The 26,469-nt window shown below is 32.6% G+C and overlaps 1 protein-coding gene across 1 annotated transcript in view; it reads right to left on the reverse strand.

Moving 5' to 3' along the window:
• Nucleotides 1-13,515: 13,515 nt before the first annotated feature.
• The window catches only part of MS3_00004160 (uncharacterized protein), a 48,593-nt gene continuing 35,639 nt past the window's right edge, over nt 13,516-26,469 (reverse strand). The window contains exons 3-5 of the mRNA XM_035732376.2: nt 22,636-22,779; nt 20,727-20,840; nt 13,516-13,984 (exon numbers count right to left, since the gene is read on the reverse strand). Of these exons, the coding sequence (XP_035587392.1) occupies nt 13,692-13,984; nt 20,727-20,840; nt 22,636-22,779 (551 nt within the window). The 3' untranslated portion in view covers nt 13,516-13,691. The remainder of the gene's footprint in view (nt 13,985-20,726; nt 20,841-22,635; nt 22,780-26,469) is intronic.

Here is a 26,469-nt window from a genome sequence, read left to right on the forward strand (position 1 = left end):
CTGTATAGAAAATTGTTTAATATGGGAAGTGTGCAATGTTAAATATCAGTAAAAGGGTCTAATACTTAACGATTTTCTATGAACCTAAAACTTTCAGATTGTGAATGTGTACGTTTAAAGAGTCCACTTTTGAGATGTACCATTTGTTCTATATTCTCTAGATTCTAATGATACCTTAGTCGCAATCGTTACATAATGAATTCAAGATATATGTTAGGTGGATCTTCAGAAAAGGCTTGCAGGAAATGAGTAATACAGTTAGTTAAAACCAGAATAAAAGCTACTGAAGCCAACAAGAATAAATATCATTTGTCAAAATGAAACTCAAATGATTTACAGTAGTTGTCATTCTGATTGGACACTTTAAGGACAATATTTTTCAAAATACTTGATATTTTTATAGCGATTGGTGCTTTCATCATTCGAGAGCGATCAACTATTCAGACTTATATTGAATTATTTTTTCAGTAACATTACGATTGACATGTTTCATGTATCTTATCGTACATGCTAACTGATAATAAGGCAGAATAGGTAGGCTAAAGCGGTATGATAACAATGAGTAAGTACTCAACGAAATTACTATGCTTTTCAATGACTTAATCATACGTAAATGGTTATATTTCACTTTGTGGGGTGAAATAAAACAAAAAGAACTTGTTTTTAGAATAAATGTTATTAAGTTGGTGCGATACGGATTATCAACATATTAAAATCCTAATTGTGTTAATACAAAATAAAATATTTATGGTATAATAATAAAAATAGTGATGTAAATGAAAATGGTGTCGAGAATAAATGAATAATTCCTGACTGAAATCTTGAAGATAATAAAGGATTAATATTTAATATAAACTAGGAGATATATTTTAGCATTACAAAATATAATACATACCTATCTTCATTTTGTATAATCCACTTGAATCTTGTATATAGAACTCATTTACTAAAATCTAAGTGTTTTTTATTTATAATTCTATCTCATTTCACGCTTTGATTACAAGCAAAATTTTATGATAATAAATGAAATAGAATTCATGGAGAATTTAGTTTGCTCAAGACTTTATTTTAAATTCATCTTTTTGTCCGTTTATTAATGTTCATAGAAACTTAAACAACAAAAGAATGAAACAATATATGAAAGCCAAGTAATATGATAACTGACAAATATCAATAAAATGAAATCAGTTAGTCGGCTTTGTGATTATTGGCGGTTGATTCTTTAATTGATTTTTCATGTAGATTTTTAATGCATTTAATGATAATGTATATCTGATTGCAGCTTGTACTGAGTTCATCAACACACACACACACACTCATCCATAACGCATTAAAATCAACTTTGAAGTGTAATTACTTAAATACATGCATTGAAATTAACGGATTTGTTTTGAATAATCGTTAGAGTTCAGTAAAGTAATATAAAACAAAATTATCTATAATCATTTAAAGATCCCCGTCATATTAAAAGACTAGTATTTGAACGAAGAATATTCTTTTCATCGTTTAAAGATCCCCGTTATATTAAAAGACCAGTATTTGAACGAAGAATATTCATTTCGATAAATTCTCATCAGGTTCTACAGTTACATATCCAAATCAATAATCCGAAAAATGGCCAGGTTAAGGGCAAAGTACATCGTTTAGAGCATGTGAATTTAGGATTGTGATATACAAAATACAATAAAATCGTTAATGTTAATATGACTCATATAGAATGTAAACTTGAATCAGCTTATATGTTAAGTAAAATTTTAAGATCCATGATCAGAATAAATATTGGGTCAAATAGGGTGAGACAGAAATAATAGTGAAATTACAATTCGATCAAGACGTAATACGGAAGGATGAATGCTAAGTGAATGAATCATGTATAGGGGAGATTAATGATGTTTAACCAATAATAATAATAATAATAATAATAATAATAATAATAATAATAATACAGAGATTTATGAATAAAGATAACAGGGACAATTACAATTGACTACGAAAGGTTATAGTCAAATTAGTTCATTCAATACTTAAGAGTACGATTGATTAATTGGCCTTGATGTTGGCCAGGGGAGGAGGAGTGGTTCAATATATTTAGTTGTGAAGTCTGATCAACAATTAGAACATTTAAAATCAACTCTTGTAGACTGCTGTTACCAATATAAGAACAATAAATTTAGTTACAAAAGCATTCTTACGAAGAAGCACAAGGAAGCTATCAACCTACTTCTTACGGATGAGACGTTACTGATTACAAAACCTGACAAAGGTTCAGGTGTCGTTCTTCTTAATAAAAGTGATTATATTGAAAAAAATGAGTACAATCTTAAATGACAAATCAAAGTTTCAAAAAACAACTGACCAGAAAGATTTGAATAATAAGATAGAGAATGAGCTTACCAGATCTTTGAAGAGGCTCAAGGACCAACAGGCTATCTCATCGGGTTTATATGAAATGATTAAACCAGTGGGAACCCATCTGCCGAGATTGTATGGATTGCCGAAGGTGCACAAACCGGGGGTCCCATTAAGACCTATTTTAGATATGTATAACTCTCCTTACCATACTGTAGCTAAGTGGCTGGTAACTGTATTGAAACCTCTACACGAAAAGCTTGTAAAATATAGTGTTAAGGATGTGTTCCAATTTGTTGATAAAATCAAAAATGCAAATACGTTGGGAGTAAAGATGATGTCATTGGATGTAACATCGTTATTCACAAACGTCCCACTCATAGAGACTGTAGAATATATAGGTGAACAGCTGATAGAAAATGAAATTGAAACTACTGTCCCTATTAGTGTCGTGAAAGATTTATTACTCAAATGCACCATGAATGTAAATTTCAAATTCAACGGTGAAATATATAGACAAACAAATGGTGTTGCCATGGGTTCACCACTGGGCCCTATACTAGCTGATATTTTTCTAGCCAAACTAGAAAATGGTCCACTAAAAGAGATTATTCGCAACTTCACATTTTACTGTAGATACGTGGATGACACGTTCATCCTCTGTAAAGATAATACGTCACCGCAAGAGGTTCTTAAGCGATTTAATGAAGTGCATCCAGTCATTCAGTTTACATCTGAAGAAGAGAGTGATGGCCGAATAGCCTTTTTGGACCTTCTCTTGACCAAGAGAGCGGATGGATCGTTAAAAAGGAATATAAACAGAAAAAGTACATGGACTGGGCAGTATACGAATTTCCTGAGCTTTGTACCTCTTCAGTACAAACGAAATTTGGTCAAAAACCTTAGTTACCGTATTCGCACTATATGTTCTGCTGATATAGTCGAACAAGAGCTTACCACCTTGCATAATACTCTCAGGGAGAACGGCTACCCTAGAAAGTTTATAATTAAATATATGAATACGAAGGAGAAAGTAGGCGAAATACAAACAGTAAAGAAGAAATCCCTGTTCATGCGTCTACAATTCAGAGGGGATGCGGCTAGCGAAATACCAACTCAGAGATTACGTAGGACAATACAAAAGTCTTTTAACGCCGGAGAACTACGATTAGTATTTTCTACGTGCCCAATAGTTACACCGAAGCTAAAAGATGAATTACCTAGAATGACCACCTCATTTTGTATTTATCAGTTCAACTGCTCCTGTGGAGCGAGTTATATTGGTCGAAGTTAGTTGGTCATAAATCTTTACTTCATGCCATTGAACTTCTGTAACTAAAGAAAAGACATAATTATTTGAAAAGAGCAAGAACAAAGTTTCCAGCAGAATAGCATGAATTCATTTTATTTCGTTGGTTCTCGTCAGTTGTTTACAACCCGTGATATTTAGAATCATAATTACATAATGGGTTTAAATTACATACATGAAATGGTTTGGTTGGAAGTTATATTAACGACATATTAGTATAGTATAGCAATGGTGTAAATAAATTTAATATACTGAATATTGTAAATATATACTTTATGTGAAAGAACACTCTACACCATTGATTGTTACAAGGGTTCAAACAGTCAGAAACAAATGGTTACATAATGAAATGAACGTTGATAGGAGTATAATGAGTAGAACTCAGTTGATAAAATAAGATTGTTAATTTGGAAGATAGTTGAAATAAAACTCAAATGCAAGAAAGAGTTTTAAAAAACTTTTAAGATGCAGCGAAGGAATATTTGTCACCAAGGCAAGGAAAGATTAATAACCATCTCCTTTTGAACATTTAAGTTAAGTTTTTGACGTCTGATAGCAACGGCTTCAGCAAACTTCAGAAGACCGGAGTTTGGCTGCTTACTAATCATCTTGAAGGATTGCAATGTGTCGACCTGATGTCCTGTATCAAGGAGATGTTTGGTAATTGAACTGTCTAGAGTCTTTCTTTCTTTTGTTCTGAGGCTTTTTGGAACATGTTCAAAAATCTAAGATTTTCTTTCCTCTCTGTTTGGCTAATGTAGCTGCTTTGGCATTTACACGTAAATTTATAAATACAGTTGGCGGTAAAATAATTTTTTTGGTAAATACAACACTGCGAACCTTTGTTAAAAAAACAGATCCTAGTGTAATCAAATGCGACACGTCAGTTATATATATGAGATTTCAATAACTGGTCATCTAATTTCAATTGAAGAGGAAAATGCTGTTTTATAAACTAAACATTAATACTAACCCAGAAAATGTACTTTCTATGTAATGTAGGTAATTAAGTATTAGTGGACGTCTGTGGTTGCGTGGGTTTTAAAATGAATGCTGTAATATGTTCAAACACACCATTTAATTAGTCATAATTATCAGCAATAAATCTTTCTATTACTTATGCTGTAATTTAATCTTAAACTGGATATTTTTATTAACGTTCTAGATGCAATCAAACATATTTGAAACATAAAGGAAACTTCTATACTCTATCAAATTTTGCGATTACGTAGAAGATCCAATTTTAGTTTTTTGTACGATGAATTTCAGGTATTTAACATTCCCTTAACGTAGACGAACAGTAAGTATGGCGAAGGAATTACACTGATGAATTGGACGTATTCTTTGAGCTAAGAGTTGCACAGTGTATTTACGATACTTTGTATCACGAGGTTAAACTGAAAAAAAGCAAACATTTTCTTCTTTATCGAATTGATTGTAGGGTTTATGTTGATAATGCAACAAAAATATTCTGATTATTTATGTAACAGCTGGAACTGTCTTGGGAGTATATCATGTTTGGAAACTGAACTAACCTAAGTAGTTTTGTGAATGTTTTGAATCAGTGAAAGATATGTTTCGTCAAGTAGTTACACCAGCTAGAAGATTAATAAAATTCAGGCAGCCCTGGGTAGATATTTGCATCATTTTATAACTCTGAGCAATACTGTGGTTAGAGGAAGGGTAGTACATAAGAATGGGAATTGAATTGATAAGGTAACGAAAATTTATCGATTGAAGTAGTTGGGACATATATTACTTGTAATCCCTTACTTCCCAGCTAAACACAAGATGTAGATTAAATTAAATATGGCTAAGCCAATACGCGGTAGGCACAGTGTTTGGACAGTGCCCATGATATAATTCAGACTAGTGGTTGGACATATCCGGTAAAAGGCTTCAGAAATGGTTGCAATGGTGTGGATTCATTGATCGTTTGTCTTCTTTTTGATCCTAAGTTTCTAAATGATCTCAGCTATCTTATTCCATATATTTTTTTCTTCTCAGATCATACTGCCTATATGTAAGTATTCTTTTGTCATGAATTATTAATTTCAGTTCATTGGAATTTATTTTAGGAACTTTGTCTCATTGAGCTGATGTGACACACCAATTTGAACAGATGCACATATATGCCTGATCGTACATTTCTTATATCTGACTGATTGATTAAAGTTATTACACACACAGCTTTCACAATGTAATACGACCGTTGAAGAAAAGTTGAAAATATCATAACACTGTATTCGAGTTAGAGCATCGCATGGTACGTATCCAATTTTATTAGATTATAATTTTATTTCAGAACTAGAATCTGAACTTTATAGTCTTCAGTTTGGTGTTTGGATGCCATCTTGTTAATCTCAAGCATTAAATTCGATCACTCATTGGACATACAATAAGGACGTTTCCAAAAATTCTATCCTCAATGAATGATATATTGATGATGCCTTGTTTTCGGTGGTCACTCAAGTGATGTATATTTGAGGTTAAAATTATTTTCGAGAAAAAAATTCGTGAAATTTATCTAAATTTTATTTCAAAATCAAACTCTAGTTTGTTAACATAATGTTTATATCTTGATGCCTATAGTTCTTCATTACAAAAGAAACTGAATATGGAATGTTTATATCGGTTGATCAGTATTTAACATGTATAGTTGAATATGTTCAGAATTAGGTGATTGATAAATGATTAAATATATCATCTCCTACCATATACCAAGACATTTTGTTACGATCTTTCGATTTTATAAGTGTAAATAGAGCAATACTATGTTACCCTTGAAAACTTGCTTGTTTACTATGAGTAGTTTATGTAAAATTCGTAAGGGTTATACATCAAGATGGTAATTTCCGGAATATTTTGAATTAAAAAACCAAGTTAAATTATATGTAGAACGCATATTTTACATAAACTCACAAGTATACTTTTGGATAACATAAATGTTAGATAGAAAAATAATCAATTTCTTCTATCATGAATAACAAAAGAAACATTTGACAGTTATGAGTAGTAATAAAAGCAAGATAAAAACTATGAGAAGCAACTAATTTTGAGCAACTAAAATAAAAAAAAACAGCAGAAACAATGATCGATTATGAAATAACTAGTATTTCGGCAGTAACCCTTTCAATTCTCAGATCCGAATTCTTTTTAATGCAAACCCACATATATACTGCTACTTGGAAACGTATGACTGATCCATGACACATCGTATCATATCTATCACTCCTGGTTATTTTTGAAAAGAAACAGAGTTTACGCTTATATCTCTGTTTTAATATCACTTATGTTCTATGTTTCATATTCATGTTTTGCTTTATCCTTATTTTTTATTTTATTTCTCGTATTTAAACTATATGTAATCTAATTCTTCGTAACTAATTAGGTGAGAAAATGTTCCATTAAAGTTCACTAGGTTCATTCGCTCTATTATTATGCTATCAATATCAAACAATAACTCCGCCTGTAGCTCTTCTAGAGTTACTGCCGGTCCCAAGCCCGGGTAAAGGAGGAGGGTTGGGCATGGGGTTAGCGTCCCCATCCCGTAGAAAACTAACTCGCTAAAAAAACGCTTACCAGAAAAAATAATTCAAACCATTTTAACTCTGCCCTGAGAGTTAGAAGGTCTTCATTTAGAAGAATTATGACGCTTCATGGTGAAAGCCGAATTCCTTCGGAAGCCACGAGGCCGATGCCCCTTCTAACAACCAGAGCAAAAATTTTTATAGGTACATGGAACGTTAGAACAATGTGGGAAACCGGGAAGACCAGCCAAATAGCAACGGAAATGAGGAGATACAACTTGGCAGTACTGGGAATCAGCGAAACTCACTGGACCCAAGCTGGACAGAAAAGGCTAGCTACGGGAGAGATGCTGCTATACTCCGGTCACGAAGAGGAAAATGCTCCACACACACAGGGAGTTGCTCTAATGCTGTCCAAAGTAGCACGAAATGCACTTGTAGGATGGGAATCCCACGGATCCAGAATCATCAAAGCATCATTCAAAACAAAGAAGGAGGGGATCTTAATGAATATTATCCAATGTTATGCACCCACCAATGATAGCAACGACGACATTAAAGATCAATTCTACGAGCGGCTGCAGTCAATCATAGAGAAATGCTCAAGAAAGGACCTCACCATTCTGATGGGAGATCTAAATGCCAAGGTCGGAATAGACAACACTGGATATGAAGATATTATGGGACGACATGGACTGGGAGAGAGGAACGAAAATGGAGAAAGATTTGCAAATTTGTGTGCATTCAACAAATTAGTCATAGGAGGCACAATATTTCCACACAAACGTATACACAAGGCTACATGGATCTCACCGGACCACACTACAGAGAACCAGATAGACCATATTTGCATCAAAAAAATTCCGAAGGACAATGGAAGATGTGAGAACCAGGAGAGGAGCTGACGTAGCTTCAGATCACCACCTAGTTGTAGCCAATTTAAAACTGAAGCTAAAAAAGAACTGGACAAGTGGACAAACAGCACTACAAAGGTTCAATACAGCCTTCCTTCGAGATACTGACAAACTCAATGAATTCAAGATAGCTCTCAACAACAGATTCCAAGCCTTTCAAGATCTACTGAAGGAAGAAGAAACTACCATGGAGGACAACTGGAAAGGCATCAAAGAAACATTGACTTCAACGTGTCAAGAGGTTCTGGGCCTAAAGAAACACCATCATAAGGAATGGATCTCTATAGAAACACTGGACAAGATCAAAGAAAGGAAGAACAAGAAGACAGCAATTAACAACAGCCGAACACGAGCAGAGAAAGTCCAAGCACAAGCTGAATACATAGAAGCAAACAAGCAAGTGAAGAGGAGCATTAGAGCCGACAGGAAGAAATACGTGGAAGAATTAGCAACGACGGCAGAAAAAGCTGCTAGAGAAGGAAATATGAAACAGCTCTACGATACAACGAAGAAACTATCAGGGAAATACAGTAAACCAGAGAGGCCGGTCAAAGACAAAGAAGGCAAGCCAATCACTGAAATTCAACAACAGCGAAACAGATGGGTAGAATACTTCGAGGAACTCCTGAATAGGCCGGCTCCAATGAATCCACCGAACATCGAAGCAGCACACACAGATCTTCCTATAGATGTCAACCCACCAACGATGGAAGAAATTAGAATGGCCGTCAGACAAATCAAGAACGGGAAAGCAGCAGGACCCGACAACATACCAGCTGAAGCACTGAAATCAGACGTCGAAGTAACCACAAGCATGCTTTACCCTCTATTCAAAAAGATTTGGGAGGAGGAACAAGTGCCAATGGACTGGAAAGAAGGACACCTCATCAAGATTCCAAAGAAAGGAGATCTGAGCAAATGTGAAAACTACAGAGGCATTACACTACTGTCAATACCAGGGAAAGTCTTCAACAGGGTGTTGCTGAACCGGATGAAGGATGCAGTAGATGCCCAACTTCGAGATCAACAAGCTGGATTCCGAAAGGATCGGTCGTGCACAGACCAAATTGCAACACTACGGATCATCGTCGAACAATCAGTTGAGTGGAACTCGTCACTATACATCAACTTCATTGATTATGAAAAGGCATTCGACAGTGTAGATAGGAGGACATTATGGAAACTTCTTCGACACTACGGAGTTCCTAAGAAGATTGTCAATATTATCCGGAACTCATACGACGGACTACAGTGCAAAGTAGTGCATGGAGGACAGCTGACAGATGCATTCCAAGTAAGGACCGGAGTCAGCCAAGGCTGTTTACTCTCTCCCTTCCTCTTTCTTCTGGTGGTCGACTGGATTATGAAGACCTCGACATCTGAAGGAAAACACGGAATACAATGGACAGCTCAGAACCAATTAGACGATCTGGACTTCGCAGATGACCTAGCCCTCCTATCACGTACACGTGAACAGATTCAGATAAAGACAGCCAATGTAGCAGCAGTCTCTGCATCAGTAGGCCTCAGCATACACAAAGGGAAAACCAAGGTCCTCAAATTCAAAGCGGAGAACAGCAATCCAATCACACTTGATGGCGAAACTCTGGAAGATGTAGAATCCTTCACATATCTGGGAAGCATCGTCGATAGACATGGAGGTTCAGATGCAGACGTAAAGGCGAGGATTGGCAAAGCAAGGGCCGCATTCCTACAATTGAAGAACATATGGAACTCAAAACAACTTTCAACCAATATCAAAGTGAAAATCTTCAATACGAACGTCAAGGCAATTCTACTGTATGGAGCTGAAACTTGGAGAACTACAACAACCACAATCAAGAAAGTACAAGTATTTATAAATAGCTGTCTACGCAAGATACTCAACATCCATTGGCCGGATACCATCAGCAATAGCCTTCTGTGGGAGAGAACAAACCAACTTCCAGCTGAAGAGGAAATTAGGAAAAGACGATGTAAATGGATAGGACATACATTGCGCAAATCGTCAAACTGCATCACGAGGCAAGCTCTAACTTGGAATCCTGAAGGGAAGCGGAAAAGAGGAAGGCCAAAGAACACATTACGTCGGATAATAGAAGCAGATATGAAAAGGATGAATTACAACTGGAAGGAGCTGGAAAGGATTGCCCAGGACAGGGTTGGATGGAGAATGCTGGTGAGCGACCTATGCTCCTTCACGAGGAGTAACAGGTGTAAGTAAGTAAGTAAGTAATATCAAACAATCTACACTCTTATTTACAATGACATAAATTTATTTAAACAGATAAACGAACATATTTTTTTCATTTTGTGGTAGTATTTTTGACCTTGTGTCTCTTAAACGTTCTATACTTTCGAGTCAATCTGTTGATATATTCATTTATCTAACTGATGTGAATTGTACCTAATGAAGTTCACACACTATACAACTATGTAATAACACATTAGAAATATTCATCATACCATTTATTTTACATAAATACGATTGCTTTGTTACGGTTAGATTTCTCTTCATTGAAGTGTTTAGTTTAGTTCCTAATTGTGATCATGCATTCGCTTATTAAAATCACTATGTTTAAAGTCTTTTACAAGTGATAACAAGCACCAATTTCATTCATCTTTTATAAAGATGTCAAAAATCAGGTTACGTGAAGTTTCTATAGAGTAGCTCTAAGTTTTTCCAATGTCTAGATAACCAACTTAACATAAAATCGTCACAAGCTCCATTCTTAATTATCCTGATAACTTGACAATCAACATTTCACTGTCAATAGGCGCGTCTATTCTTCCATGTTTTCTTTTAAAGATCTCTTAAATTTCCATACATACGGAGTTATGAAAACTTGGTGTAGATATATTTACTCTTTATCAAGCATATGAATATAGAAATAGGTACCGAGATCCGACTGCAATTATATTCGTTCCACATATCAAAAACATGATTTTTCAAATTAGATAGGATGGATAAATAATAGGTGGTCGAGTACCCATAAAAAACTCCCGGTTACGGAAACGGGGTGTGGTGGCATAGTTAAATATTAGAAAGGTCTAATACAACTTAAGCAAGACAGCATTAGTTCACAAAACATTGGACGTTGGTGCGAGTTATGTTTAGACATACAGAATCAAATAATAAATTCTTTCTATAGTTACAATTTAATACTGAGATTCTAATTCGCAAAAATCAGTCATCGTTCCACATAATTGCCTCCTTTCAAATTGCTTACTTTATATTTTTTCATTTATTTTCCACTTGATTTTATTATATTCTTCTCAAGTGTATACAATGTTTAGACATTACCATAATCAGCATTGCTGCTTTTACAAATGACATGAAGTGTCTCAAATTTATACATATTTATTCCAAGGATTTCGTTGTCGATTACTGATAAATTATCTTCCTTATTATAATTTTCAAAACTGACATAAAATGAAATCAATTAGATTAAAAAATCTTACATTCAAAGAAGACTAAAGGTAACATATGTGGCAAATTTAGCTTAGCAGTAGGTAGGTATTTACTAGTCGACTGATAAGGTTCACTGACTAATAAGAATAAGAATGCATTTACATTAAATATTATGATTGAGATCTTTGATTAAGATTATGGACCAACCCACGTTAGACCACCATTGAAAACCTGGAAGCATTGGAAAACCGTTTTGTCCTAGTGTGTGGCTCTTCAGAGGTGGGCATTCACCATTCCACACTCATAATTCGAAGTAAGGAACTTCGGTCTCGTCCACAAACGCTTAACCTGTAGACCCTTAAGCCGTCATCCAGCAGTGTTAATGTCTACCTTTAACCAGTCCACTATCTCATGCTGATAATTAAGTATTCTGTTATAAATTGAAACAATCTAAAGAATAAACTACGTTAATGCAATGAGTGAAATCATATTAAACTAAAATTTTATCAACTGTTTATGAATTTACTTTCTAACTTCAGAACATTTGTTTTATGCTTAAGCTTTGTGAACAATAAATGATTCTATAATTGATTACAATGAATTTAATTAGATTATAATTAATTTGTGATCATATAACATATTAATAAGTGTTTTTGACGCTGGTCAGTATTATGAAAAGCAAAGATGTTGTAAAATATGGAATTCACTAGTATTATGTATGAATATTTGATGAACAATTTCATAATATTATTACTTATTTTAGACTTTATTGGCCGTTTAGAAAACACATTCAATTAACAAAGAAATGTAATTAATCTGTTATTTTTAGAATGAGGGTTTGTGGAGATTGTTGTAATTTTATTGATTGAATTCATGAGTCAATCTAAGCTAGAGTCCTGCATGTAGGATCATGGATGTTCACTTCTGAAGAGTCCAATATTAGGACGAAACGGCCATCCAGTATTTCCAGGTTTTTAATGGTAGTCTATTTTAGATCGAATCATGAATTCAACCATTAAAATTATAATCTGCTATTTATCAAACTGTACATTGCTATCCCAAACGCAACAACAAATGCAGGAGAAAACGATCAGTGTAGCAGCAGCCTCACCACCAGTACGTCTCAACATACACAAACACAAAACCAAGATTCTCCGATACAACACAGTATGCAACAATCCAATCACAATTGATGGAGAAGATTTAGAAGATGTAAAAACGTTTACATATTTGGGCAGCATCATTGATGAACACGGTGGATGTGATGCAGATGTGGAGGCGAGGATCGGTAAAGAAATAGCACCATATCTACAACTGAAGAACATATGGAACTCAAAACATCTGTCAATCAACACTAAACTCAGAACTTTCAATACAAATGTCAAGACAATTCTACTGTATGGGGCAGAAACCTGGAGAACAACGAAAGCCATCATCCAGACGATACATGTGTTTAATAATAGCTGTCGACACAAAATACTTCAGATCCGTTGGTCAGACACTATTACCAACAACCTACTACTATGGGAGAGAACAAACCTGATCCCAGTGGAGGAAGAAATCAGGAAGAAGCGTTGGAAGTGGATAGGACACACATTGAGGAAATCACCCAAATGCGTCACAAGACAAGCCCTCATATGGAATCCTCAATGTCAAAGGAGGAGAAGAGAGGAGGACCAAAGAACACATTACGCCGGGAAATGGAAATAGACATGAGAGAAATGGACAAGAATTTGATGGATAGAGTGGGTTGTAGAATGCTGGTCGGCGGCCTATACTCCAATGGGACTAACAGGCGTAAGTAAGTAAGTAAGTACATCATCCATTAATTTACTTAGTTCTTTTAACAATTCATGCGAAAAATAAATCAATTTATTATGTTCATTTAGTTCACAGGTAAATAACTAGTGATTTATTATATTATAATAACTAAATAATGTATCACTGATCTACATACATTTCTGCATAAATTAACAACAGAACTCAATGTATAATACATTTCTTTTTTTGTGTATTGTTTATTTTAATCAATCAAACTTATTGCAAATATCATTATTATTATTATTATTAATGAACATATAGTTAACATAGATATTTAAGTTCATGTATATTATGATAGTAAAATCATTTTGTAAGCAAAAAATATTTATGTTTTTCTATTCTCAATAAAATAAATATTAATCAAGAAACCGTTTAACTTGTTGATAAATATGATTTCTCCAAAATTCTTCTTTTTGTTGTCGATTTAATGATTGAAAATTTTCAGCTGGTTCTAAATTATCTAAAAATCCACTAATATAAATACGATGAAATAATGTATATAATTCACTCCATGCACCTAATGGCATACCCAATAAAAATAATTCCATTTCTTTACCAGATTTTACACCTTCCATTAATTTAATTAAATTTTTTAATTGTGTCTCATTTAATTTTGCTGCTCTTGCATAATCTGATACCGTTTTACTTTCTAATTTATATATAAGAAAAATAAAAAAACAAAAAACAAACAAAAGCTATTGGATTAAATAAATAAATAGACAAGATTATTTTGTAATTACAGATTGAACAGTTGAGATCATGAGTCAATTGAAGCTAGACCACCATGGAAAACCTGAAAGCACTGGATGGCCGTTTCGTCCTGTTGTGGGACTCCTCATCAGTGCGCATTCACGAACACGCCTTTCGAGATTTGAACCCAGGATCTATCAGTCTCACAAGCGAGCGCCTAACCACTAGACCACTGGGCCGGCATCCAACGGTGTTACTATCTAACTTCAACTTATTTATCGTTAATACTACTTATTATCGTGGATGCACGCTTCTGAGGAGTCCCACAATAGGACGAAACGGCCGTTCTGTGCTTCCAGGTTTTCCATGGTGGTCTAGCTTCAATTGACTCATGATCTCAACTGGTTAAATTATTACAATCTTCGCAAAACCCTTTCTGATACTGATTAAAGATTGAATCTGGATAGTGATCACATAGTTATAATAACAAATTTAAAATTATTGAAAAATGAAAATCAATAAACAACTGTGAATTAGTTTCTTCCCAACTACAATCATCATTTGCTATTAAACTGCAAAAAAAGATGTTTGTTTTTCTTCTTTATATAAAAACTGTCATTATTCATTTAGGGTTTTAAAAATTAAACATTTAAAATTTATTCATTTAATTAATGAGAAACGTTCATTAAATTTAATGGACTGATTTCATAAGTCAGTAATTTTTTAAAATTATTTTTCATTTCATTTTTAAGCATTTTTTTTCTTTCTATTCTGTAATGAGTGATGTATTTACATTAAATATTTAAAACAGCATGTGGATATAGAAGCATTTGACAGTATAGTCTATTCGTATAATGAAATGTCAAAGAAAGTATGGTATATTTACATGGATAACAATGACATGTTCTGCAAACTGAATTCATATATTTCCACCAAAGGTTTTTTCAGAATACATTACACTAGTCGTATTTAATAAAGAAGTTAATCAGTCAATTAAGAGTTTTTTTAAGATCATTTCTGGTATTCGATTAAGGAAAAAGAATGAGTGTTTTCATTACAACAATAATTAAAAGCACCAGTTTCTTGAACAGAAATAAATAAATATCCATACTGAATAATCTGAACCGTCCGACCTAAGTGAACAAGAATACAAGTGGAGATAATCAAATGTATTTGAATACAAAATTACAGAATCCCTCAATAAAATCTAAGAACTAAATAGTAAATACTTCATTTGTAAAATGTTAATCAATTGTCTGAAACTTGATTATTCCTTCGTTTTTACACCAATCACTCTCTGTTCTCGTTCTCTTCTTTCTGATCTCCTTAACTATCTGCCGCCAAACATTCCAATTTAGTTTGGTGATACATACTACTTATATCTGTCTACGTCGGTTGCATATACCACACTACCATAACGAATGCTGGGATCAAGTATAATTATCGTTTTGATATGAAATATTTCTTTTTAACTCTATATAAAGTATGTTTATAAATTTTGACTTTAAACCACATAAAAAACTTCTTTGATCATATTTTGCCACCCGACGTTTTTGCACTAGTAGTGGTGAAGTAGGGCACTAGAATAAACTTTTACTATCTTCATTAGATATTTTAATTGTTCGTTTGTTTAACCATCTTTTTTTAGCTGTTGAAGGTTTTCTTCAAAACGTAATCACATTATTGCCAAGATTTACTTTCATTTATTGTTTGTAAATATACAACAAAAAAATTAAAGTAGTCAGTTACTCTGAAAAGAAATTTTTTGTTTGACCAACATTTACTTGTACTGTGTGTCAGTTATATATATGTGAAGATTGGATTAACACAGTGCTGATCCGATATCGTAAATGCATTTCAAACGAGATCAAAAGGATTCTAACTTTTCAAAATATAAGATTATTCTTTCGAACAAACCATACTCTATGATCAAAACTAGTAAGAATCAAAGATACAATACACAAGGAGGAACACCAGAATTGTGTTTAAAAAATCAAATGTAGTGACTGTAGTACAACGTATGTAGGTGATACATCAAAGCAACTGAATTTGAGGGTGAAGGAACACAATCTAAGCTTAAAGAACATTTTTTACTCTTCAGTTTAGGTAAGGAAACTCGAGAACAAATCAGCGATAGCATTACACTCGATACAATCGGGCCATACAATTGATTTCAATGTCTCAAGAACCCTTCAAAAAGGCTTTAATTCTTAAAAAGAGACTAACAGCAGAGGCCTTACATATATTGGCAAGTCCAAACAGTATTTATGAGATAGATGGAAGACAACTAGCTATCCCATGGCAACTAATAAAACCTGAACTCTTTATTCCATTTTAACTATCTTGTATTTTCTGAATAACAGAAATTGCATTCGACGATTGTAATGAGTTATCTTGTGTAAATATGTTAAACAATCAAGTAGAACATTAAAATGAAGCAAACTTTCAGTTACATTCTGTGCCTCTAGGTTTTCCACGGTGGTCTAGCTTCAATTGACTCATGATCTCAACCATTGAAATTATTATAATATCCACAAAAACCCTTCTGACATTCATGTTCTTTGAATTTATTCCTTTGTCTTGTTTATTTATCTTCATTTTATGCATGCTGTGACATTTTCGATTCACATCATTTATAAAAATTGTATGTTTTCTTAATGTTTACCGACCAAAGACGATATATAGTGAATGAACTTTTTTCTCCCTTATGTATCCACACAATATATTATGTTAACACTTTTCGTTTCACACCATATTTTTTTTACACACTAATGCAAATACATACTTTAAACATTGTTAACCTTGATTGCATGAAATATTCAGTATACAGTGAACCGAAGAACCATGTAGCAATTTATATTCTATAATTTTGATGTTTGATTAAATTTCCTTGAAAAAGTTTAGACCAGATTGATAGGCGAAACGTTGGATTTACTTCAAATTCATTCGTTAAGATTTTACAAATACATCACATTAACTTGGCGCCTAAATACTATGAAACTATTCGATCAAATTTAGACAAAACTTCTTATTTACAAATAAATATTATTTTCTTTTAATGTATATTTTTTTTTCATTTATCACTATCATTACCTATCTAAGAAATACTCCATGAACATAAAGATGTTAAACAACTTCATATATTAAAGAATTTCAAAAATCTCATAGTTTCATTTTCATGATCATATCTCAAAACATTTCGTACAAATAATAAACTAACATCATTATAATGTTTCTCTTTTTGCTTTGTATAGTCAATATAATGTTGGCTTTCTGGTTCTATTGTTTTCTTTTTCTTTCTTTCTTCCTTTCTCTCTTCCTTTCTTTTTACATCTTTTATTATAAAAATCTCAATTGAAATAATATTACCGGTTATACTTATATTGTTACAATTAAGTAGATTATAAAATTATAGAAGTTTTAACTGGCGACAAACTGGTATAAATATGTAGTTTGTATTGTTGTTTTAATGTTTAAAAATGTTTTATATAAAATGAGTTAAATTTGTTTAATGCAAATGAAATTTCTTCATGATTTAATTATGTTACATTTATTAAGTAGTTAAGACTATATATGAATATCCATGATACCAACTTGTAAATTTCAATTTTGGTGTAGTGACTAATAATAATGTATATATATATATATATATATATATATATATATATATATATATATATATTGGAAGCAGCGGGAACATTAAAAGCAGACGATATGCTGTTTTAATTTTGCGACAATAAATTAAATTTAAAAAAATATTTTCCAGAGTAAAAAGTTTTTTTTAAAAAAATTAAAAAACAACCCGAAAATTTTGTGATTTTTATTTATGGTCTTCGTTTCTTCCTTTTTTTAAATGTTGATTGGATATGAAATGAAATGTGGTTAGCCAATCACTGATTCATTTGTACTACACAATTTGTAGTCAATTGGATGAAGTAATTTAAGGGATAAGTTTCTTTATAAGTTTTATTTAAATAAAAGGGACATTTTACACTTTTGTAAACATGTTCTTAATAGTATCATAAGGTTTATTGACGGCATCTACATTCTTAGTTTAAAACACGAGCTGATCTAAACTGAACCACCATTGAATACCTGCAAGAACAGAATAGCCGTTTAGTTCTAGTCCGGGACTTTTCAACAGTACACATCCACGAGCCCGCATGCGGGACTCATTGCTATGTCTTAAGCTCCAGATCACTGAGGTGACAGTCAACGGTGTTGATGTTTAACTTTAATCAACCCATGATCTTGAGCAACTCTTCATTCATTCGCCGCAGTATATAACTATCTCACGTTTGCTTCGAATTACACTCGACTGGTCACGACATCTAACTAGAACTCTATGAGTTACATCTCGAAGCTAGTCACTAGTGAGCACATGATTGTTATCAGTATGAAGGATTTGTAAATTTTGTCGTATTTTCACAATCGTAATTACGGGTCAATGTGAGGTAGACAAGCACTAATAACCTGGAAGCACTGTTAAGGTGTCCCATATTAGGACCAAACAGCTGTCCAATATTCTAACTAACAAGACGATATATGCAACTGTTTGCCTCCAATGTATGTATGTGTTGGTATTTTATTTATATTCCAAAGATATTGTGTTCACATAGTATAATGATAATGAATAAATAATACAGTTAAACACTTTTTACCTAAACTCTTTAGTTACTATTATTTACATTCAAGAATGAGTACATCATAAAACAAAGTATAACTTTTTATTAAAATAATAAAACTCATCATTAAAGCAAAATATTTTAGTATTCTTTAAGAGTAGAATATATTCATTATGTAGCACTGGGACTTATAAATTCACTTAATCTTCATCATAATACTTAAACAGTACGTATAGTTATCATTATGTATCTAGAAGTGTAATCTATACAAATATAATAATCTCTCATTCATAATCATTGTTATTTCATACAGCAGTTTCATTAGTATATTCCTATCTTAACCAGGCAATCAACTGTAATCTTAATTCATAATGAATTATGAAGAAGTATAAAATGAAATGCAAAATAATTCTATTTGATTTAATGTGAAAATTAATTAGAAGCAGTTATTAATAGAAGTAATATAGTTCTAGAAAAAATCCAGGATAAAGAAAGAATAATATATGAATACAGACTAAGTAATAATGAGAAAAAGAATGAATACACATAAATTCGAAGCAGGAATAAGTATCAGTCATATGGAAATAACCGTTTTCTATTTTTTGAAAAGTTAATTACTATTACTCTCACTAATCAAGATAATGTCTAGACTTTAGTTAAGATTAGACTTTAGTGATTGTCTGGTTAATAAGTGGAATAAATGAATAATTAATGAAAGATTATAGAGTTCTATTAATTAACCATCATAAATTGAATCCAACTGTGTCTGGTTTTGTAAGCACTTAGAAGAAATGCTAAATGGTTTGATAACCCATCATAGAGTGTTTATGACTCATTATGCTCATTCAAAAATATTAGGACGAAACTTGAGAACCATGAGTCTTTCTACTGAAATGAAACAAACTTTGTCTTATAAACGTTTTTAGTCATTGCTAGGATTTGAAGGTTTTTAGATAGATGTCATCTTTTGTAAGACAATCCAAAAGAAATTTATAATTTTATGTTACTATGTAAAATTTGTCATACCTGTAGTTGACTGGTTGAAACTCAATTGCATTGAGCATCAAATCAATGTGACTCACTGCAAATCATTGAACGTTTACAAAACTGTTTAAATAAACAGTTTACGTATCAGTTCTATATTTACAAAGTTTTCTTTAGAATAAAATAGAGGTTTTTTGACAACACCTTTTTCTCCAAATATGTTATCGGTTTTAACTGTGACTCTAAAATGTCAGCTTCGAGAGAATTTCACTTAAATAATATGTCTTCTTCAAAAAGGCATTTCTATTATTATGTTGATCAGTTTTATATTGTTACATAATACAATAAATGATGTCATTCTTTAAAACAATGTGTTTATTATACGAATAGTCGTCAAATAGTTTGACAGGAATTGGGCGCCGAGTATAGAAAAGACATTTTATATAAAAATATGTTTATCAGTAAGCTGGTTTTTCAAAGGGGCAGAATTGTTTTCATAATAAATGATCACAGGAACTGAGGGGTATTTCGTTCTTACATTAGTATTTTCCTAACTAAAAAACAGACAACTAATATGAAAATATGCAGGTTACGACACAAGTTGATTTACGGTAGTAAAATCAATTTTGATTTATATCCCGAAACCTGTCACAGTTTTCAATGTAGTGAATCAAGAATGAACTCCTGCCACTTAAAGAAAATTGAAAAATACGCATGAAATGATGGGTTTTTAATGAATGAAATGAAATATAACTTCAGATGACTCTTTAGAATGATCACTTACGATTATGTGTTCATGAAAGAGTTACTGAATTCGATGGTAAGTGTATTCACCTTGATTTCAACTAGGAAGAGGGTTTAGGGGATTAGGTCAAAATTTTGAAAATGCTACAAATCTACACTAAACATTAATAACTTGTGTTAAAACTAATCATATTAAACAAGACTGACTAGATAATAAAGATTTTTATCATATTTTAATGATCGATATGACTACAAATAATTCGATTTTGAATTCTAACACAATTTTGTCTTTTTAGCATAACCCTGTGAACTTAAAATAAACATATCCAATCAAATAATATCTCTTACCAACAAGTTTGGCAGCTAATTCTTCCGGCGTTCCATATCCTAAAAACTTTGGTACTAGCCAGTTTTGATAACGATGTATGAATCCAGCTAAATGTTCTTGTGCTGGCCTTAACTCTATCAGAAAGTGAATAACAAAATTTATAAAAATTGGTCCTAAAAAACTGTAATGTTGGCAAATGAAATATATTTTAAAAGAAATATGATTAAATTCCCTTGGCATTGTTTTACTTGTATCTTCCAATTGTTATTTAGTATTGCAGTTGATCAGTCTCATGTTGGCATATGTAGATCCTGTGCGGATTGCATCGGTATAGCCTTAAGTCACAAGCTTTTTAAGCAAAGATGGATAATGGCTAGCAGTGGAATCCAGGACGAGCGTTTCGTCCTATTTGATACGTTTATTTACACTAAGTAGTAAATGAAAACCATCAGCATGAAGACTATTCTTTAAACAACTCGTCAGTTCATTTCATTGATACAGATTATTATGGATAATTTTATAGGAATTATACATGGCACAGCTAAAATTATGTGACCCAACAATAATACAATGTTTACACGTTTTTTGGATGTTTTTGTTAACTACAAACAACTGTTAAAATTTATGAAATAATTAAGCTTCATTGACTGTTTGACAAAACTTTAAATAATCATTATGAAGCATTTCTAGCACTTTCACTATCTGGTTTCATTGTTATAGGTAAAATCCATAGTTATTATAATACTAATTCAAATGATTATGGTATAATTTATTTTCAATTAAAATGAATTTGGAAAGCCATCAAATTAAACATTCAGTTTTGTTGATATGGTTCAACTGTTCAATAATTCATGAAAATAAGTAGAGTAGATATAACCGATTAGATTGAAATAAAATTTGAATAAAGCCAATTTTAGTATCAGAAGGGTTTTTGTGGAGATTGTAGTAATTTGACCAGTTGAGATCATGAGTCAATTGAAGCTAGACCACCATGGAAAACCTGGAAGCACAGTACGGCCGTTTCGTCCTATTGTGGGACTCCTCAGCAACGAGCATGCACTATCCCGCCTTGCGGGATTCGAACTTAGGACCTATCAGTTTCGCGTCAGGCGCCTAACCAACTAGACCATTCAGCCGGCATCTAACGCTGTTAATGTCTAACTTCAACTGATCCACGAAATTGAGCGACACATCCACGATCGTCATCAGTGAGTTACTACCTCACAACTGACCCGGTTGAACTCCACTGGTCGTCCAGTGCTTCCAGGTTTTCCATGGTGGTCTAGCTTCAATTGACTCATGGCCTCAACTGTTTAAAAGCCAATTTTATTCACTACAATGTAAACTGCTATGACGAGATGAAAATTCAAAATTAGATTGATTTACTCATTATGATTTTCATTCAACATTAATTCCGTTTGATTCAATTTGATAATCACTCAGTATAGTATTTGTTTCGTTTTTCTCCATGACATTTTATTCTATATCACATACGATATTCTTGTATGATTTATTCTGATTATCAATCAAAAATGGGTGTACAAACCAATATATAAATCAGCGTATTTCCGGCTAGACCTGTCGGGATTACTCGTGTTTCTGGTTGATTGCGGAATATATTTCCTCGTTTTGAACTTTGACTTCACTCTCTAGGTAGCAGAGCTGGAATGCGTCAGAATAGCTAGCTTATTGGTCTTTGGTCACAAAGTCTTTGTTCCGTTCACAAACTAGATGAACTCGTAATCGTTTCAAATATAGCATAAACATAACATACGAACTTTAGAAATCAAATGTTTCACTTTTTATGGTAATGAATTTTATAAATACGATACATATTTGATTTTTGTCTGGCGATATGAGTTCATTTATAATGAGAGTTAGTAAGAATTAAACTTCTTAGAATCTTAAAAATTAGTATATTTAACTTACTTGCCGTACACATTTCAGGATCTTCATCATATTCATCTGGACAATCTGGTTCTCCGTCACATATAAAATCAAAAGATAAACATATTCTAGGTGTTCGACATGGCCAAGGTTGACTTTCTGGACAGTCATTACCACGTTCTACAGCTAAATGTTAAAGTAACAAAATAATATATTGTTTAACAGAAGTTTTATTATAAAATGTTATGAGTTTATAATTTTTAATGAAACTTTAACTCTGAAATAATCAATCAAATGTTTTCAGTCATATAGTCAAGATATTTATGGAACTAATGAAACAATCCAAGTTAATATTTGCAAAGATCTTTCACAGTCTCTCAAATTTTATATTAAAACTAAGTATTATTAATTTCTGATGACCTTTTTGATTTTTTATCTTATTGTGTCAGACATTAGTTTATCACAGTTATATACTAATTAGTGATCGTATATCATCGTATTAACCTGAAATGAGCATTTAATATATAACATATTTTAGACTATTTGGCTAAATTTCAGTTTTGTTTTAAAATTTTTTTAATTATTTTAGCTACGAAAAGCTTTTTTTTGGTGATTTTATCAAAAAAGTCATTTCTAATTAACTTAACCTTTCAAATCATTCGACTAAATATATAAATTAGCGGGGAAATTAAATTGCATAAATATGTATTGTATGAGAACATTTTGGTAATGAATAATTTATTTTAATGATTAGAGAATACAATATTATAGTCTCTAGGGTATTCAAATCTTTCAAATTTAATACCCTTTAACATTTATTAAAATAGTTTGTTAAGTAACCTTGAATGAAATATATGGAATACTGTACAGTAGCAAATAATTTCATAAATTGATCTAGTTTGATTGTCATATGAACGGATTATAAAAATCATTTCGATTATTAGAGGATACTGTAACCAAGAATTGTATCTTTTATTAAAAGAAACATTTTTTTATAGGTTTCATTAAATACTGCGTAGTTAGTAGTTAAACATGAATTAATTTCAAATAATTTCATTAAAGATTTCCTCTATGTTTTTTTATAGCTCTGAATTACCTTTATTGTATTTGTACTGTTAGCCGTATATAATAAAAGTAAAACTGAATGCTTTTTAATTAGATGGTGGTTGGAGGTAGTCAACAGGAAACCCTGGACCCGGGTTTCGTGCTACTTGGCACTCGTCAGCAAGGTGTACCTGTAATCTTAAGGGAACTGGTGCTCCCTGACGGATTCGATCTCGAGTCACCCAGCTTCACAGTCAGAGACGTTACCACTGAGCTATCCGAGTCGTGACTAACCTCCTGTAGGACTGAGATGGAATCACAATTGATTGATCACTGGGTGGTGATCAATGTCATGCTTGTCTAGTCCTTATTAGTGCAGATCGAATGCTATCGATCATGTTGCAATGTGGCCAACAGTGTAGGTGACTCGACACTGTGGGCACTATGTATTGAGATTTAGATGGTGGTTGGAGGTAGTCAACAGGAAAGCCTGGACTCGGGTTTCGTGCTACTTGACACTCGTCAGCAAGGTGTACCTGTAATCTTCAGGGAACTGATGCTCCCTGGCGGATTCGATCTCGTGTCACCCAGCTTCACAGTCAGAGACGTTACCACTGAGCTATCCGAGTCGTGACTAACCTCCTGTAGGACTGAGATGGAATCACAATTGATTGATCACTGGGTGGTGATCAATGTCATGCTTGTCTAGTCCTTATTAGTGCAGATCGAATGCTATCGATCATGTTGCAATGTGGCCAACAGTGTAGGTGACTCGACACTGTGGGCACTATGTATTGAGATTTAGATGGTGGTTGGAGGTAGTCAACAGGAAAGCCTGGACTCGGGTTTCGTGCTACTTGACACTCGTCAGCAAGGTGTACCTGTAATCTTAAGGGAACTGGTGCTCCCTGACGGATTCGATCTCGAGTCACCCAGCTTCACAGTCAGAGACGTTACCACTGAGCTATCCGAGCCCCGACCGACCTCCCGATACTGATCAGCATTCGATCTGCACTAATAAGGACTAGACACGCATGACATTGATCGCCACCCAGTGATCAATCAATTGTGAGTAATTTAATTTTTATTGACTCAACGCTTAAACAATGACGATTCTAATAAAGATGGGAAAAAATATAAATCCATTTTAATACATATTAACGTAATTATCATATGTTTATTTTGTAATAACACAAAAAAGATGAATGAAATTCCAATTGTTATGTTGCTGGTATTTTATATTTAGCTATACGACAAGTTCAAAAGTTTACTATTTCTATTATTGATAAAGAATATATCTCAAGGAGAAGAAATTTACAATAATCCTCTTGAAAATCTGTGAAGTTTATGGTTTTTTAGGTGATAAAACAATGAACTTTTATTACTATCATACAATTATCGGTAGTCCAAATGTCAAATTGAAGAACATATTACAGGATGTTGTTTAAATTATTGAATTTGTTCATTATGTTAAAATTTGAACAATATTTCATGTCATCCTTATAGTAAGAGTTATTAATTAACTTAACCAACATTACAACTCTAAACTAGTTTTGGTCACCAGTTAATATCAGTTTGAAAAAAAAGACATTCTTTAAAAGGCTTTTGATCTGGTGAGTCGTAAAATTATTGTTTTAAATATCTTAGAAATATATTTTATACACTAATTATATTATTTGTTTTTATTGACTGAATTAAATAACTTTTCAGAAGATATTGAATATATCAGATGGGTTTTGTGGATATTATAGTGATTTCAATGGTTAAGATCATGAGTCAGTTGAAGCTAGACTACCATGGAAAACCTGGAAGCACTAGACGGCCGTTTCGTCCTATTGTGGGGCTCCTCAGCAGTGCGTATCCACGACCTCGCCTCCTGATATTGAATATATTCAAATGATTTTATTGATTAGACTATAATTTATGGACAACCTTTGAGCAAAACTTAAATGACCTTGAAAATGTTCAACTACTTACTAGGGTTAAATGAGGGTTATAAATCAGTGTGAGGGATTAGGATTTACATTTGAACGTCAGAGTTAGGAATTATATTTAATGTTTACACCGCGAACTGACATCAGCTATAATGCAGAAATGGTATTTAGTCAAATGAGTGTATGAATCTCGCTCCAAAATCTAAGACCTATTATCTATGACCTGATTGGTTTGTTCATAAATTATAATCTCACTACTATATTTCATAAACTAAAAATGAACAAATATCATTGTGATATAGTTATAATATAACTCGATGGAAACAATAAAAACCCTGATAAATCAAATGATATATGAATAGTTCTAGAACTAATAGTAATAAAAGTAGAATCGCTAAAAAAAAGTTGAATCATGTTAAATGGATTCAAATAACATTCTTTGGATTTAGTATTTTGGCAACGACATTTACAGTAAACATGTGATGCATTTGTGCTTTACATTTTTAGACCAACTGATAATATATCTAAATGTTTTTTGGATTTATTTACTAACTTAAATGAATAAATATAAAATATAGGAGGGTAAAACTGGCGAGAATAATCGTAAAAAAAAGTAATGGAAAATAAAATCGATATTAGATGAATAAATTTTTAAGTAAATTTGGTCTTCCAGTGAAGATAGAAGATTTTGAATTTTAATGTCAAACTGCTCAATAAATTTTAGTAGATCACTTCCGTGCTTTCATATTATGTAAAACACTGGTGCTTCTTTTAATTTGACGATAAAGATGAAGGGATATTTAATCTATAGACTTGTTTTTCCGTTTTAGGTTTGACTACCATCAATTTTCTATTACGACGAATCCACGATGAATCTATTCGCATTAAAAATAATTTT

The sequence above is a fragment of the Schistosoma haematobium genome, chromosome ZW (assembly GCF_000699445.3).
Source record: "Schistosoma haematobium chromosome ZW, whole genome shotgun sequence".
NCBI classification, from domain to species: domain Eukaryota; kingdom Metazoa; phylum Platyhelminthes; class Trematoda; order Strigeidida; family Schistosomatidae; genus Schistosoma; species Schistosoma haematobium.